This window comes from Crassostrea angulata, chromosome 4 (genome assembly GCF_025612915.1).
Source record: "Crassostrea angulata isolate pt1a10 chromosome 4, ASM2561291v2, whole genome shotgun sequence".
Lineage (NCBI taxonomy): Eukaryota > Metazoa > Mollusca > Bivalvia > Ostreida > Ostreidae > Magallana > Magallana angulata.
Window position 1 is genome coordinate 25,357,464 of NC_069114.1, and position 18,582 is coordinate 25,376,045.

The 18,582-nt window shown below is 32.1% G+C and overlaps 3 protein-coding genes across 3 annotated transcripts; all 3 read right to left on the reverse strand.

Annotated features, from left to right (window-relative positions):
- Positions 1 to 3,167: 3,167 nt before the first annotated feature.
- Positions 3,168 to 5,569, reverse strand: LOC128181533 (neuronal acetylcholine receptor subunit alpha-6-like). Its single transcript, XM_052849967.1, has 2 exons — positions 5,176 to 5,569; positions 3,168 to 4,889 (listed from the first exon to the last, which is right to left on the reverse strand). The coding sequence occupies exons 1-2, from the start codon at positions 5,482 to 5,484 to the stop codon at positions 3,975 to 3,977; spliced, it is 1,224 nt and encodes a 407-aa protein (XP_052705927.1). The 5' UTR covers positions 5,485 to 5,569; the 3' UTR covers positions 3,168 to 3,974.
- Positions 5,570 to 10,012: 4,443 nt separating this feature from the next.
- On the reverse strand, positions 10,013 to 13,233 carry LOC128181606 (uncharacterized). Its single transcript, XM_052850073.1, has 3 exons — positions 13,122 to 13,233; positions 12,437 to 12,670; positions 10,013 to 10,710 (listed from the first exon to the last, which is right to left on the reverse strand). The coding sequence occupies exons 1-3, from the start codon at positions 13,186 to 13,188 to the stop codon at positions 10,397 to 10,399; spliced, it is 615 nt and encodes a 204-aa protein (XP_052706033.1). The 5' UTR covers positions 13,189 to 13,233; the 3' UTR covers positions 10,013 to 10,396.
- A 3,891-nt stretch (positions 13,234 to 17,124) lies between these two features.
- Positions 17,125 to 18,375, reverse strand: LOC128181585 (complement C1q-like protein 4). Its single transcript, XM_052850041.1, has 2 exons — positions 17,968 to 18,375; positions 17,125 to 17,795 (listed from the first exon to the last, which is right to left on the reverse strand). Exons 1-2 carry the CDS (start codon positions 18,164 to 18,166, stop codon positions 17,356 to 17,358), a joined length of 639 nt encoding a protein of 212 aa, XP_052706001.1. The 5' UTR covers positions 18,167 to 18,375; the 3' UTR covers positions 17,125 to 17,355.
- Between the last annotated feature and the right edge of the window lie 207 nt (positions 18,376 to 18,582).

Consider the following 18,582-nt stretch of genomic DNA (forward strand, 5'->3'; position numbering starts at 1 on the left):
TTTGAAATAAAAACATTTTGAATATCAAGAATTTTATAAAGTTAATCCATTTGGTCTAGATATGCATTATACGAAAGACGAATGGGCCACACAAACAAACAAAAAAATTTGTTTGACCCTATTTGCACATGTATTTCGTAGTAATCGGTTATATTTTGACATAATAAAACATGGGGGGTGAGTGATGTCAATTTTTGGGGGGCTTCAAAGGTAAAAACCTCGCAAAATTTGGCTTACAGAATTCAGACATTTTCTATATATTTGCATTATTTTATGCTTAAATTCTCTCTCAAGTTTTAATTTTGTTAATGTCATACAGAACCTGAATAATATGTTACAAACTTATTAAATGGTAAAAATGTGAAAATTGAATAAAGTACACTTGTATAATAAGAAGAAAAGTATATCGGTATTGAAATTTTAATTAAATTGCTTGTTTCTGTCATTTTTTCTTTAAAAACCCTTCCGCACAAAAAAAAATATGAAATTGCTTGTTTTTGCATTTTTGTGTAAAAAAAAACCCATCCGCACAAAAAACTTGTTTATTTCTTGAATTCAAATATATTCTCTTTATAAATGTTGTGTAATTATGAAATAATAATCTTTCTGTGATGATTAAATAAATAAAATAATATTCATTTAAAATAATGATTATCTGCGCAATAGAATCAAAACGTGAGGAGTGAGATACCCTAATTTAAAAAAAATGATAAAAAAAACCTCCCAAACAACGTGTCTAATAAACATTGCTAGTCTAATAATAATATACTGGCCACGCACCCTTGCGAATGTTATTGTCATTTAAATTTAGACCACGTGGTTTTATTTGACCCTTTCAGTTTCGCAGTAAATATTGTGCCTCGTGTTTATTGTCCATTTTATAGAATCTAGGTACTATTAGTCAAATATAAAATCTAGACGTTTATTGATTTAAACTTAATCTTTATTAATAAGAGGATAAAACGAGTTCTAGAAATAAATATGACAATAGAAATTATAGATTTTTTTCTGCTATTGCAACAAGTAACATGCTTAGTAGCGCCCCCCCTTTTAGGATAAATTTTTTATCCGCGCCTGACCTAGTAAAACCATTAATAGTGAAACAGTCTATAATATTTTATGCAGAATGTTCCTTGAAAAATAGCTCGATATTCTAAGTTTTTATACAAAACAGACACCCATTCTTTTTTCAAAAGCATGGTATTGCACGCCAAAAGCTTCAAACATGGCTATGGTATTATTAAGCAATCCATTGTTTATACTTTCAACCACGTGTAGAGTGGTTGAACACGAACGATAACTCTGTTCTGAATATCATTGTTAAGTTTAAATAACCTCTAGATGATGAAATAAGACATATATCTTAATAGATTTTCATGTTTTAACATAAAATCAAAGTAGGATATCATCTGAAAAATGACCAGTTCTTACGTATTTTGAGAATTTTATCCGAACACTAATACTTCCGCTCAAAATTTCACAGGAACTGAACAAATCTTGGTGAAGTCTCGTGAGCTTTCATTCGAGCACATCTGGATTTATTACATACTTAGCAACGATAAAGAAAACATTCCAAACACATTCGCAGGGGTGCATGGGTGACTTGAAAAGGAGAAAGGGGGTTCGTCTGCTTTTGTTGTCCATGTGACTGTTTATTGGGTACCAACTTTTTTTAAAGAGACAGTACAGCTGAAAACAGATGTGTGAATAACTTCAGATTTACCTATTGTATCGTTAGGAAATAAGAAATAACGTTGATTGTAATAGTTGAAATACATAGAAATCCCTTTCACATACTTAATTAAAGTGATTATGAGCTTCCGGAAATTTAAGGGTCGTACAAACTGGAATAATCTTATATCGTTTATTTGTACCACGTGAACTTTGATTGACTGTAATTAACACGTGTTTAAAACTACTAGATCTTCGTCCGAATACGGTCATACGCTTATACGAGGTTAAAGGGACTCTCTAAACGGAACAAATCCTCACTTATTCGATAATTTATAAATGGTTTACAAATTTCGGTTCATCTTAAAATGAACAGACATAAATATGTCAAATAACCACTTAAGGGGCCCCATTTACAAAAATGAATTTAGGTTGTAGCAACTCCTATGATAAACAAGAAAAATATATGCTTACAAAATAATAATTGTGGCTATTTTAAAAACTTTGAACAATTATTACCTGGGAGAAGTAGAAAAGACATATTTTTATCAACTAACATGTCCAGGAGAATCTTTTCGAGCCCTGCATGTGTTTTGTTTACAGTAAATATGCATGCGTAATAGTATAGAAGGCTGAACTCCGTAACACGTTGCGATTTAAATATGTGATAGGTTATACGTAATTAATTATTTTAATGAAATAATTAGGTTTATTTCATGGAGAACTTTGTAATTTTCTGAAAGTTTATACATTCATGAGTAGTAAAAAAATACCGAACCCGATTGGAAAAATTTTTCACGTCGGTTTTATGATAAGATGCGCCGTACTGTCTCTTTAAAAAAACAATATGTTTTCTTTACTTTGTTTTATTTAATGTACTGTTATAGTCATTTGCAGGCCTAAAGTAACCTTTTTCTCTTCAATAAAGTTGCCGATACACAATCATTTCTTTTCCATTAAATTCCTTCCAGAGGAATAATAATTAGGTATTTGTGGGGTTTTTTTTACCCTCTTTTCTCCTGTTTATGGTTTGATGAACCATTTAGAAACTCACTGTGCATATCATAATGAGAAACTACAGAAAATTTGAGACAAGAATTGATCAGCTATAGACTATTATAATACGACAATCGAGCCCTCTTTAATACATAAAACACCATGATTTAGAATTATATAACGGTAGTGGACATCTATTACTTAAACAATGTTCTCAGCATTCTTTTTCAAAGTTATGATCATTCCATTTGAAAATCTTTCGAATTATTGTTGAATTAAACATATCAGCCAAATGAAATTTTTCAACGTGGCGAGATAGAAGGAGCACACCAAAGAAGAAATTTTTAGAATATTTTCCTCCTAGTAAAACACCGTCGTAACCCTGAGGTACATTTATTTTTTAAAATAGAATAATTTGCGAAAATATGTTTCATCAATATCTTTGGAAATAGTAATATACTCGGTTACCGTACAAGGATACAAATTTGTGACATATTTTTTGTTCGTTTATTATGAATAACATTGGTAAAAATACTTTTCAAATGCACAATAACAGTTTGTTTTATCGGTGTATATATTATAATAAAACAATATTGTAATTATGATTCTATTATCATAAAAATATAAACATCACTATTTCATTAATAAATTAATCACATGAAGCAATTTACTTGTCAGTTTTGATTCTCCATATTTGTAATGATTAGAACTTCCATACTTTTTTCCACATGGAGATTAATAATAAATTAAAAGCAGAAGAAATTTTAGGTTTAAAATATGCGTTTAGTAGAAAAATAGATTTGATAAATACCGGAATATATTCTTCTTTAATTTCTTAAAATAAAAACAGATACGAAATTTCCACACTGAAACAAGTTACATTGCTTAAAATTAAATCACGCACTTACTACTGTGAGTATTAATAAAGTCGTGGTTGGTTAGTATTCAACAAAATAACCTTTAAACTCAGAAGTTAAGTTTTCCTACTCGCAATTGCTAGTTGTATTTTGAAACATTTAAATAACAAACTTACTGTCATGATTACCGATTATATTCACATAAATAGTTTAAATTTATTGAACCCTGGTTTGTTCAGAGATTGAAAAACACTATTACATTGCCAGATCAACCCAACCTTGTGTTAATCAAGATGGTTACTAGTATAAGTAGAAAGCTGTGTAGCGATCTAGACGTCTTGTAAGTAGAAAATTCATCATCATATCATCTGTATGAAACATTGTATTTAGATAAGAAAAAAAAAACTTGTAAACAAATGATTTAATTACACCGTTTTTTGAATATTTTTCCTATGAAATTCCGTTATTCATATACACAACGAGGACTGTCGTTACAATTATTCCAAAGAAAAGCATTGTCCAAAAACAGACGAAGTCAATAGCAGACGACACATCTTTCCAACCTACGTCATCGTAGTCAACCTTTGGTTCACAAGAATCATTTCTCCAGTCGTATTTTTTCTTTGAATTTTTGTCTGAACAAAATTTTACACATCGCAGACATCTCTCTATTCTGACAATTCCCCTGTAGAACGTGCCAACTTTTCGTTCCTCACACCGATGGTGTAGTCGGAGTTGGAACGCCGATACGATAATGGTGGCAACAGCAATGGACATTTGAAAGACCAGGTAAACTCCTAGCAACGATGTTTTCTCTGAATTCACCGGAAGTTGCATACTGATAATGGACAAAAATACAGCAAAAGACAGGAAGACTGTGACTGCGAAGGACATTTTTTCTCCGGCGTCAGCGGGAATCACGAAAACAAGGAGACTGATGACGCCCAGGAGAACCACTGGCAATATCAAGTTCATGACGTAATACAGAGGCTTCCGATGAAGGTGGAGAGTAAATGTGACGGTCGAGTCTGCAAAATCTGACTGCGACCTTCGAGCCCCGGTGGATTTGATGCCCCAGACTGAGTTTTCGACAAAATCATAGAAGTCGACAGAAGGACTGTCCTCAAACAACGTCATATTTACTTCAAGTTTAGTAAAACTCCAGCTGATAAAGGTGATGTCACAGACCTGAGTATCAAATGGGAAATATGTTATGTCAATATCACATTTACTTTCAAAGACCAGATACGGCAGCCATTCAACTTCCCCATTAGGTGAAACTGCTAAGTAGTAAAATTCTCCTCCCAATTCTTCGAACTTGTTAACGCCATTTTTGAGAACAATATCCGGAATCCAAATGTCTTTCTGTGGGATAAATATACATGGTAAAATGTAGATAATAATATAATTAAATACCTCAAGGAGAATAAATATTCAACAATGATAACGACAATAGATTATAAGTTTTTCAAACCTATTAATCAGGTTTTAAATCATAGAATTGTTTGTATAACAATTCGATATTCCTTTTATAAAACTTGTATGAAAAATCTTAGTACACATCAATTAACGGCACAGATATATGTTGTTTAGAAATATTTTAATTTTGTTTTGGTTTTTTTTTTACTGAAAGGTACGAGCAACATATTACCTGTTTGAAATAAAGCCTCTCTACACCGGTAGTGTATTTGTCCCATTGTAGAAACTCGTCAATCCAGACGATTCTGAGGTAGGCAGTTGTCACTAATCGTTGTTGCACAGCGTCCACATCGTTAAGGTCGGCCAGAATGAAGGATGTCATCACATACACAGTATCGTCCTGGTCTTGAACTGGCCGAACTTTGTTCGAATAATTCGTCATCAAAGTTTTCTGAAGATTTTTGTATTCGGTTGTTGATACGCCACATACCGTGCCGAAAGTCGAGAAAGTAAGAACTATTACAAATAGAAACATTTTCATTGTCTTATTTTTCACTGGTCAAATGGACCAAACGACATGCATATTTTGTGTATCCGCTGATTCAGACAGGTATGTATAAAGTTCACAAAGGGACAAGGTTAGTGGCACAGTGTGATAAAGTTTAATGACGGATTTACCGTATATTCATAGACTAGTATAATCTGTCGCTTTCTTATGTATTTATTTCTTAATCTCTTAATAGAAAAATGCTTAATTCTAGCCTGATTAAGAAGATGGTATGTTATCCAAAGAGCGCTTTTCAAATGAATAGCCTCTAAAACTTCGAATGATCCAAGCTTTAATTTTGCAGATATAAAAGAGCTATAACGACCTATTAAAAGACATATTTTGATGCATTATTTATCATCAGTGTTTAATTAGTAGAGTTAAACCCTTTCAGTACCATCATTGGTTTTAAGCGATTTTCTTCTGCACGTAAAAAATATCATAATCGAACTTTGTGAAATATTGTCAGAAAGGTTATTATTGCATCTTTTTTCTTCAAACAATTAATAGGAGCCAAAAATATACCAAAAACGAAAAACGGAATGTTAAAATGGCGATTATGGTTGTTTTTTTAAATTGCGGATCTACACGTGAAAGATTTATGCACATTGAAGATTAGGAAATGCTAATAATTGCAGGAGTCAAAACATGGCTGAGACAAAATATTTCCTGAATTTCCCTTTGAATCTGGGGCGTTTCTATCCGGGACAGGAACTGATTTTTTATGAGATGAAAAACAACGTGTAAGATGGCTGACTATCCAGGTTTTATAACAATGAGAGGTCACTTGAATTTCTGATGCGTGTTGCTTCTGGAGGGGGGTGAAAAAGCCAGGGCTTGATTTTTAAGCACATGTTTCACTTCAACGTTAGGAAACATACTACCCATAGTCCTCTACATCTCCACCCAGTTTTGTGCAAACGAAATCTGGCGGAATTTTGCGTAAAGAAAGTGTCATGCCTCGCATGATGCACGTGGGTTGTTTTTTGTTTTTTGCTACCATATTGTAAATGAAGTTGTTTATAAAAAAAATATCGATAGGGTTTTTCTCAGAAGTTCGTTTTGAATTTTAAATTTTAATCTAAATTTGCGCAATTTTGGTAAGAATATATAGTTAAAATTAATACTGTAGTGACACCATAACAAGCCCGTGGAACTGGAGAATGCACGGATGAATTACATGCATAGTCAGTAATCTTCTTCTTCTTAAATAGAAATTGAAGAAAAAAACTTCTTGTGCAACCAGCTGACTGAATGATTTATAGAGGTCCGTGCTTACACTAAAAGGATGCGAGAGGGGACTCACAATTAAAATGTTGATATAATAAAATGAGTAAAAGCTGTAGACAAATAAGGAAATACTAAAATATTTCTATTAGCCATGAAACTTTTCTATAAGTTTATAGGGCTCGACATTAGACTGTACTAATAATGCATAAAATTTAAAATGTCTTATTCTATTTTTCGTTGTATTTCTTTTACAAACAGTAAATATTTCAAACCAAACTTATGTGATAATTTAAAATATTTCAAAGCATGAAGCAGTAAAGTAACAATTTTGATTTATCAAATTTGAAGCTAAATTTGTTTTATTGTAGATAATTTTTTTTTAATTTATTGATATTGAAACTTATCTAATTTCACCGATGTATGTACGGAACACTGTACCGGATTAAAACGCCAGTTCCATTTTGAGGCTAATCTTCACCCCTAACTGATTAAGGAACAGTTTCCAAAGACTAATAAATGTCATATGACAGATTGTTGTCTACATAATGTATAAATACTTCCGTTTTAAGTGCATTTAGCTGACATGTGAGATATATATATATATATATATATATATATATATATATATATATATATATATATATATATATATATATATATATATATATATATATATATATATATATCCATTTTAAAATCATATGTGATTTTTTTACCCTACAGAATTATAGAAATTTTTTTCTGAAATTAAACGATTTCCTATGAAAATTTTTTGATAGAATTTGACTTAAAATTTCCTATCGGAAAATCACACGTCAGAACTCAATTTCTGTAAGAAATACTATCATTCCATAGAAAATAAAGGGATTTTCTTAATATATCTTAAGGGTTTTCGTTTTCCGATTTGGATTTATTTTCCAACTAAGGTTAATTTCTTACCTGTCAAATTATCAACAGAAAAACAATTTACAAAACCGGTTATATACTTTATATAATTATGTGGTCTTTCAAATGACGTGAATACATTTTTACGAACGGTATCTTATTCTGTATCTTAGCCAGATGCAAAAACAGCACCGTGGCTCTGACTTCTAGGCAGACATACATATATAAAAAAATCTTTAAACAGCAACTCAGAGGAATTTTAAAAAAAATAGCTTATCAATAATATCTAATGTACTGTTTTGCTGATCAACCGACCGTTTATTACAAAAGGTCATAAATCAACGGTTTACAAAAGAACAAACATCTAAATTGCTAACTGCTTTTTCCATACATTTAATGTGCAAGCTTAATTAGTACCTGGGATGGGATCCAGAAAGTCACATTGAATTTTTCGATCAAGAAAGTTGTTAATCTAAATATTAAATTTGATTTGATTATAAGTAATTACAACCATGTCAGTAGTGTTTTGCAAGTTGCTTACTAAATCAGTTTAAATTCAATTTAAAACTATGTTAAAGAGTCATGGGGACGCACACAACCATGATTAAGCAAATATCGAATATTTTTACACCAATTCCACTTTTTTTATTTATTATATAAAAAGACGAATTTTTTAAAAATAACGGTGTTCAAAAGTAAATCAATAAAAATAAAAATGAAGCGTTAGGCCAACACAAACATGTTAATTTTCTATTCCGCTTCATAGCCACGTAAGCACATGGGAATTTAAAATACTGCATCATGGCATACAGTGTATATCATATTAGGCCAGCGGCTTCTCATTGAAACCTGATGTCTTCAAGAAGTTTGTTCATATATATATATATAAAGATGCACTGTCTATGAATGAATATTTCTTTCCACAGACATCGAATAGCTTAAAATCCAAATTCTTTTCTCAATGTGTCAATTTGTCAATTTCACCGTATTTAAAGACAGCAATTGCAATCACATGACAATAAAATCAATGTCCAAAACAACTCTGTTTGCTTACATGTGCATTTTCCGGATGAGTTTAAATGACTTGTAAACTAATAGATGATGACTTATGATGCGTGAAACCTACCGTATGATGGAAAGTATATTTATTTCGATTTCCGTTTTCATAATCAAAAAGTAAAACGTCTATTTGAGTCACCGTGTCACTATAATACGAATCTTAATTTCATACATTTATAAGGAAAAACAATGCTCGCTAAAACCAGAGACATAAATAACATTTATTTATGTCTCTGCTAAAACCTAACAATTTATGATCATGTTAACAATAAACGTCTGATGCTTTTCGTGAAACAATTAGGGAAACTGATTCAATTTCGGATATGATAGTAAAAAGCTTGAGTTTTTTAAGTGATTTTAATGACAGTACCATGTTCCCAACTGATTGGGGTCTTGTGGGTGTCCGTAAAGACAGGTCGCGATGCACGTATATTTGCACTTAATTAGAAAGTGTCTGTTTAGACAATGTATTGACAATAGAGGTTTAAAAACACGTGCTTTCAAGAATTGATCTGTTAAAGTCCTGATAAAGTATATCTGATACATATATTCCCTTTATTATTTTTCTTGTTCATGAATATTGATATTGCTTAACTTTATTTTTTTTCAACATGAATTTATTTAACATCATCTTAAAAAAAGCCTTTTTTTTTAAAAAACAGACCAACCCGTTTTTTTTGTGTGTTTTTTTGCCACGTTCCCTCCTCTTTGATATGCAATGCTTAATTTTTTTTAAATCTATAAATCTAACACACATTCCTATTATTTTTACATTTAGAAATAAACCTTAAATTTTAATCAATTTTTGAACAAATAGTATGCAATAGTTTTTATCAAAAAACCATGTTTTTATAATTTTTCCAAAGTTTCCATTACTTAGTGGCCACCAGAACACTTTTAATAAATTTGAAGTTTCTGCACTTCTATAGAAAAGCGAAGATCAATACAACATTTCAAATGTTTTTATTTTTTGTTTTCAAAAATCACAACATATAACACTGTTAAATTTCATAACCTATACTTCAACTATTATGTAACGCCTATACTTTAAATGTTATGTAATAGCTTTCAGTCTAGTATTGTTTTAACCAACTTTTTCTCTTTAGTTACATCCTGCAAAAATGGGGAAATTTGCTGACATGTACTAAATAAACTAAAATCAATATGCTTCAACAAGAAACCTAAAATTGTAAATGGCCAAAATCTAAGTGCAGTATGTTTGTAATATCTACTTGAAATTGTAAACCTATAAATGTCGACAATATGCATGTAATAATTGTAAAAGATACATATATCTCCCAAAAGTGGTTTTGCATCTCAGTGAGGTAATGTTGGGGGAGGGGGGGGGGGGTTGGGATTATCAGTCCTTGCTTACTAAACATTCAAAATCTTGAATTTAAATTAACTTCAAAATTTGTTTTATAAAATGTCGTTTTATAATTTCCACACAGTTGCCGCAAATTAAAAGTTAATAAAACTGATACATTTACATACATAATCACAAAGTACAAACGCCATTTAACTAAATACTCGACAAAACCACATGTACTTTCATCACCCATTCCTTTATAACTTGATACTTTCTTGCTGCATGCTGAGAAATATGCTGCTTAATGAAGTTCAAAATTAATGTTTTTAAGAAAAAAGGAGCAAGAGCCACAACAATTCCAGTACTTTTTTTGCCGATTCATTCACACTGACAGTAGCTGAGTCTCCAAACACCATTTCTGTTCTATGTCTTAAATAAGGACAGATTTAAGCAATCAAAAAACACAAAAACTGCCATGGTCGACACGATAAAAAAGATTCCTGCCGACCCGATTCCTTTGGCAGACGGACGCGTGTCGTCTGCTGAGATTAACTTCCGGCGTGTCGAGGACAACAAGCTCTTGTTGAGTTTCAGTGACGAAATTCGCTCATTCATCCTCGTTATGTTGTTCACTGATTGGTCTTCTTCACAAGTACACGAGCAAAGTATCGATTCTGGTACTGATGTTGTTGATGTTGCTGCTGTTGTTGATGGGGCTGGAGTTGTTGTTGTTACCGCTAAATTTGTTTTAAAAAAAACAAGCTTGTTAGCATGACATAATATTAGTCATATGAAGACAGACCAATTATAGTATAGACATATCAACTCAGTCAAGGCCCATTAATTACTAAATATAAATCTATAGTAAAGGCCAAAGTTGATGTGTGTTGGATGACTTGCAGGTCATTTGCAAATATTTACATTCACTTTCTTTCCTCCTATTAAATTGCATTGATAGATTTGAGTGATATTTACGCATAACACAGAAGACCCAATCACCAAATCTGGTGCGGATGAATACATTCAGTCTTCCTTCAGAACATGACTGACTCTCCTCCCGACTTCAAACCGGATCACGACCTGATATTATACGTGGGCTGATTAATAGTTCGTGAATGTAACTATTTTTTAAGATTTAAATGAATTCAATTGATTAATTTCTTAATATATACCAAAAATAAATTCATCAAATTACAAAATGAAAATAAAATTGTGTTATTAGAATTTGAAACTCTGTGCACTATTTTTGTCAGCATAATTTGGCTGTTGCAATGGCTCTTCCGTTAATTGCGCATTACTCGTTGAATAAGGCCGAGATTTTTTAAAATAAATCATATTTGCGGAAAGAGAACAAATGTTAAAAAACGTAAATATAAGCATTGAATCATTATTTTTTGAAAGATGTGGTCTCATAACTGCAACGGTGTGTGCAAACAAATTTTCATAACGCGCTAGCGCGCGTTATTCAATTTGTATGCACACACCGTTGCAGTGATGAGACCACATCTTTCAAAAAATAATGATTCAATGCTTAAATAAACTTTGAATTGGATGGTAAAACATAAAAAAAAAACCCTGCCAATAGCTTAGGGCACATTATTCCATGTACACCTTAATTTTTAAACCAAATGAGAAAAAAGACTACGACTTATGAATAATTTGTAAGCTAGATTATCGCTTGAGGTCTCATTTTTAAAACGGTACTATCTACAACAAACTGTTCTTGCCATAAATCTAGAGCTTTACATTCAACCCGCCTGGGATTTAAGTTTAATTTAATTGAACTTGCAGCCAGACCACTAATAACCCAATCATCCAGTTATGAGTAAGCCAAATACAGTAACTTCCTTCAATGACACGTTGTCACACACCAAACGGTTTAGAGGTGATATACAAAATTTTTAAAACTAACTGAGAAAACCATAGCGATATAATTACTTCCACTAAATACGATTCTCTCTATTTCTTACGAAAATTGATTGCACATTCATTGCTCTGTTAAAACTGACCGGACTAAAATCATTGCAGAAAAAAAATTATATAATCAGCTATCGCCTACTTGGTAGGTGTAAATATAAAATTTACAATATGACAACGTGTTATATTGCAAATCTTTGTAATTACACCCCCCCCCCCACCCAGTAAGTTCAAAATTTACAACAACAAAAAAAACTTAATTCTCTCGGAAGCTCAACGTTAATAAACTTGTATTTACAGATATTAGCAAAGGCGTTAAAAATAAAATTAGTTGGATCTAGGTTGCTATATTAATTCGAAACCATAAATTTTAATATTAATTGAAAAAAAAATTTATAACACATTATTCAACATCCTTTTGAGGTGTTTTTTATTTTATCTTTTTATTTTTTCTTATCATTATTATTATTATCATGCTCGTCTTGTTTGTTTAATTTTTATAAAGTCAAATCACTTGTAATTTTTTTTTACTTTAACAATACTTACGATTGATGCATGGTCCCTTTTTGGCCGAAAAACAATAATCACACATGTATCCAAAAACAACGGTTAAGTTAGTCAAGGCGCACATGTTGGTGGTATTGTAGAACATGAGAGCCCAACAGTTTTCGTCCCCCGCGCACCTGTCGCGACAGTCGGGGAGGGGTAGGCTGTACTGTACGTAGGCCTTGCTAATATGATAGCGGCGCCCGGGGATGTCATAGAACTGGACCTGGCAACCTAAAAAAAATTGATTTTTTTTTTATAAACCTTCAGATGAAATAGGGATAAAACATTTAAAAGTAATACCATGGTACATGTATATTGTGGAACCGTTTGAATCTATAAATTAACTTGAGTTAATTATGTGATCTACGTAATAAAATTTTCAACAAAAACGTCAACGAAAATTTAACGAAGTATTATTTTAACAATTGATCGCAAAAGGAAATCCACGAAATCTTGTCCGCATTAATTTGTGAAAAGATGATAAAAAATTACCCTCACGAATGTAAATGATTCGATATTTTATTGAAATTGTTTCCCACCACCTGGTAAAATAAGATTCTACAACATGACACATACATGCATATCCATTTACTAGTATCTAATATAGAATGAGAGCAGCATATGAAATGAGAGAGAGAGAAAGAGAAAGAGAGAGAAAGAGAGAGAGCAAATTATTTCTTACCTAAAATCCATTCTATTTTAAAGGAAAACAGAATAAACAAGACTCCACTTATTCTAATAATATTCATATTTTACCAAAGTAATTTTAGTAACTTTTCTCTAGAGATTCGTTACTCAAAACATTTTCTCCAATTGGAATATTTGCTCTGTTGTTAAAAACACTTTCATCCACCAGTGTGTCGGCAATTGATCACTGCAAGAGGACAAATCAATACTTTCCACAATCATCATTATCTTTAAATTTTTTGAAATGCCATAAAATAAATCTCCTGCAATCATTGACATACGTATCAACGTTTAGTAGGCCCTACTTCTTTTTTAAGTCGTTAATTACGGTTTTTTTTCACTTTGTTTTTATGATTAGCGGCGTGACATGAGGTCTTTTCTCCAAAAAAAAAGTTTTTTCCGAATTCATTGTTTTTTTTGTAGAGGTTGGCAAACATGCAGTTTGGAATTTTAATTGCAACATTGTTTGCTAGCTACATAAAGTCTAGAGTAATGTGATTGTTTTCTCGATTCATTTTACTTCTGCTTGAAAAAATTCTAGCGGACTGTGTATGCTACATGTGTATTACAATAAATAAAATGTTGTACAATGTGGGATTTGCAAAAGTAAATTTGTCTATTCTATAATATCCACTGAAAACAAATGTGCAAAACTTTCTCCAAATAATTACCGGGAATACTATTAAAAAACGGAATAAATTCACGGGGACAATTTTATTTAAATTGCCGAATATTTACAGCCACTATAAATGATGTTCTCTCTTTTTCTGAAGAAATACAAGTGTATACATACAGCATGTAGCAGCAACTGACAAAACAGAAACGTGAATGTCCGTGTATAAATACGAGTGTACTTGATAAATGAACACTGCCAAATAATGCGTTGTTTGCAGGCAGTATTAATAGATCGATAGTTGCGTTTACCTTGGGTATATATATTTTTTCTTTATCCGGAACTGTCCCTTGATGGTTTTGCAACACATTTTGTTTAACAATGGGTATTCGGTATTCAAAAAAAATCAGGGTCTAAACGATATGTATAATGGAAAACATTTTCAGATCAGGAGATTTTACCTTGCATGTGTCATCAACGAAAGGAAATTAAAGAACCACTATAATGTCGTCGCTGTAAGAATTTAAGATTAATAGAATCATTCATTATTACGAGTGTGGGATAGTGAAATTCCACCGAGGGGACAAGATTCATGGTCTAGGACGAGGCTTTGCCGAGTCCTAGACCGTGAATCTTGGACCCGAGGTGGAATTTCACTATCCCACACGAGTGTATAATGAATGATTATTTTTCTCGCATTATATTACCTTAAAAATGATGTTTGACAACTTTCTGTTATGACGTTCAAAAAGATTACTTTCGGTTTATCCTTCCGCGTGCTTCAAATAGTGCAAGTCAAAATGAGAGCATACAACAGTTTTTTAAATTAAAAATATAATAAATTGTAATTAATTAAGCAACACAATTACTAAATAGATAATCTCAATGCACCATTTTGCATTTCCCTACAGTAAACAACGTTTGTTTATGTTTTAAAACGGCGTAGTAATACACAGTGTAAGACAGAAAAATCTCACACTGCTGTCTCACACCGGACAAACCGATCTCACACCGGTGATAATGCGAGAAAAAGATTTCCACCACTGATATACAGCAATATTTACATTTTCAACTGTCTTTGTCTGTGATAACATTACGAATTAATTTTGAAGCATATAGCCCAATAATTTCATTAAAAAAAAAATGAGACACGAAAGGGGCGTATCTTCTAGCATAACCGAAAAACTGTAGGGGAAATTGGGGTAAATGGGACACTGGGGCAAGTGGGACACATAAACATTTTCTCTCTATAAATAAAATGCAAGTTATCGCCCGTCGATGGAAACCCTTCAGCTATCAAAGTTATCTCCCCGCGCGTCTTTTTCAAGCAAATTCATCAAGCGTGAAATTTTACAAAACGAGACAGCATCCTATTTTGATGAGTACAGAGGTAAGCTTATACGCAATCCTTAATGCTTAGAAGAGGTTAAAGACTTTATCACCTTTAATGTTTGTTATTTTTTTCTGAAAACTACCAAACAATTCACAAAAAGACATTGTATAGCCAGGTCGACCTTCATATAATGTTTTTCGTCTGTTTTGGGATGTTTATCAATTCACAATATTAATTTTATGACATTTGAATAAACACTACTTTTTTTTCTTGGCAAAAACGTTTAATGTTATAGATGACGACATTCTGTTGAACGCTTTGCCAACTTGGTAATAATAATATGAAGGCTGCACCACGTAATACATAGCATGTGATACGGAAAGAAATAGGGGTTTTAATAACATTTGGTTATTAAGTTACAAAATGGATATAATATGAATATAAGTAATTAGGAATCATTCTTCGAATATTATGAGGTCATAATTTCGGTTTAATTTAAGTCTTTAAACTTTCTGCAAATTATATAATGATTTAGCCTTAGATTAAACTGTATCATGTAACAATCCTTGTGATGCCATTTTTGTCACCAGCAGGTGGCATATCAACAAATACGTGTGCTTAATTCAACTGCATCGTTGCATAAAAATCCTACCCCAACTCCGACATATTTTGCACCGGAAAAAATAGGCCCGGGTAATATTTTTATTTTGGTCAATAAAGCACCTCAGTTTGTAATCATATCCTCCGCATAAAACCACTCAAATGAGTATAGAGTTTTCCTCTGGGCCTTTATATATCCGGATTTCATTAACTGCCGAAATTTTCTGTTGTGGCATAAGTTACAACGCTCTTTTCTTCTTTTTTAGTAAATGATGAAGTTGTTGGGTTAACTTGCTTAGAAAACTTTAAACAGCATACAGTTTATATATTTGGTACTCGGATAGGGCCATATGCAAAAGATCAACAAAGATAAACTGTATGTTTTCAAATAGACATTTGCATTGATTTTTCCCCCAACAAAGAATTATTCTTTTTATGAAAAATTTAAATTCTACAACATTTTGACATAGAAATGAATTAACGCACTTTGCATGAGTGAAAGTAAATTTCATTGTCTATGCATATTTGAGAGAAACGGGTTTTAAAAATGAGATTTAAAATCAAAATAAATTACCATTTATAAGCTCCGTTTTGTGATTGTAAGAAAGACAACAAAATCTTGATCAAAGTGTCCAATGACTCTAGATATGCAATTACGCAAATCTGAATTATATCTGCTTTTGTTTTATTGAAAAATGGAGAAGAAAATTACTCGTTTCACATGAACAAAACATCTACACACAAACCCAGCGTTCTGCCATTTAAAGAGAAAGGAAATTTATTAACATCTATTGTTATTGTAGATTGTCTTTATTTTCATTAAAAACCTTGAAACAATGAATTAATCAAGAATTATCGATGGCTTAATTTGAATTTCCCGCCGCTATAAGAGCTTCCATTGAACTCTAATCTATGACGTCTAATCTATGACGTCACACCATCCGTTTGTTTCAATTATGATATTCAGCCTAACTGACAAATTCAGGAAAATGTGAAACAATAGCGATTTGAGACCGTTCATTAACCTAGCTTTGAATTTTCGCTAAATTACAAACTAACGACAAACGAAGTGCACGTTCGTTGAAATCTAAAAGTTGAGGCCGCGTATTGTAATGGGATTGTCAACAGGTTAAGAGCTTGTTGAGTGCCGATTTTGGAGAGACTGTAGGCATTCTAGATATATTTCATTAGTCAAAAATGGACAAAACTCTGATATTTTTTACTTTTATCCTTCATATTTTATAGAAAATGATTTTTAAAACATGATTTTTCATTGCGTTTACCAAAAAATTAAGCCCCGGTATACCTATGAAACAAAGATTTTATTACGAAGCATCATTAAGCGAGTTTATTTCTTGAATTTCATAAACCTCTAGGCACTTTTCATTTACTAGATCTTGACCTTAATTATGAACATGTAGTTTATTTTGAAGAAAAAAAGGACCAAATGTAATCATTTCAACAACTTTATTAGTATCAATAAAAATTATTCTGACTTTCCTTCTCTTTTCAGAAGAAATGTTATATTAAGACGGGTTTTTGTTTTTGGGATTGGGTCCAGGAAAATCCTTATATCATGGCGAATTTTTCATTGATAATTCAATCGTTTCAGATTCTTACATATTCCAAAAAGATGTATTTTTACCCAAGTTAAACTTCAGTTAGCAAAGCTAATATTTTTTTTTAATTCAGTAAAAATCCGGCAAACAACGAAGTGCCATAACCAGTACCATAAACAGTGTGTGAGCATGTGAGGAAATCGGATACTCGTATCCAGACACGATCTCCTGTGTACATCCGGGTAACAACAGTCCCTGACGACACGGCCCAATCAATATGATTAGCAGCATCGCTTATATGATAAGTCAAAACCACGCTGTTCTTTACAACGTCATATTTCATGCATGTGCGATCCCCGGATGAAATAGTCCAGGCGAAGACGTAAAGACCGGAAACGGGGGCGATAAATTCTCCTTCGTAAATCGAATATCCGTTCCCTTCATTCAAAAGAACATTATCGAAAAGAATGGCTTGGTGAATTCCAAGATTCTCAATGTTGTGGGTTAGTTGGGCATGAAAGGCAATCTGGGATCCCTGCCCTTGCAGAACAAAACGTCTTTCTCCTTAAATAAAAACTACCTTTATAATAAAAAATTAACAAAATAGCACATCTGATATTTGATATACTAGTATGTGCCGCATTTTCACAATTACATAATTATATTGTCACTTATCGTCTAAACATGCGTAAGAAACAAGTCGCGGGTTTCGACAATGACCAAAGTTTTAACTTACTGAACTCTGTGTTCGATTTAGAAAATTCGTTATGTCCATTTTGGCAAGACTTCAGCCTCTGTTTAAGCGTGGACACTTCTTCTTCCAGAGTCTTTAGTTTTTGCAAAATCGCGCTAATTCCACTATCTCGGCTAGAGTCGTTTGCAAAAGCAAACAATATCAACTCTACTGCAATACAAGCTCCGAAAGGTAGCAACATAACGGAATGTTAAATACACTTGGTTGTAAATTGTTAACGTTGTAGAGTAAAGAGACAAACGCGAAAATAGAATTCGGTTTTAGCAAGTGTATGTCAATAGATAACAAGTGGCCAATTGAAATGTGCCACACTTCTCAGCTGAATACTAAATGCACATTTTTATATACCAAAATCTAACCCCAAAAGATCATTCGATCATTGTCTTTATAAACTATATCATACATTCATTCAAAATTACAAAAAAAAACACCCCAGAAAGCTCATTTGATATAAAAACTACGAAGCTCGGAAAGCGAGATTTGAAATTAAATGATTATAGGTTGTATATACTACATGTACATGTACATATGACGCCGTGAATAAAACTACAATGCTAGTACCAAAGACCAAAAGACCAAGAACAGGTACAGGTGCAT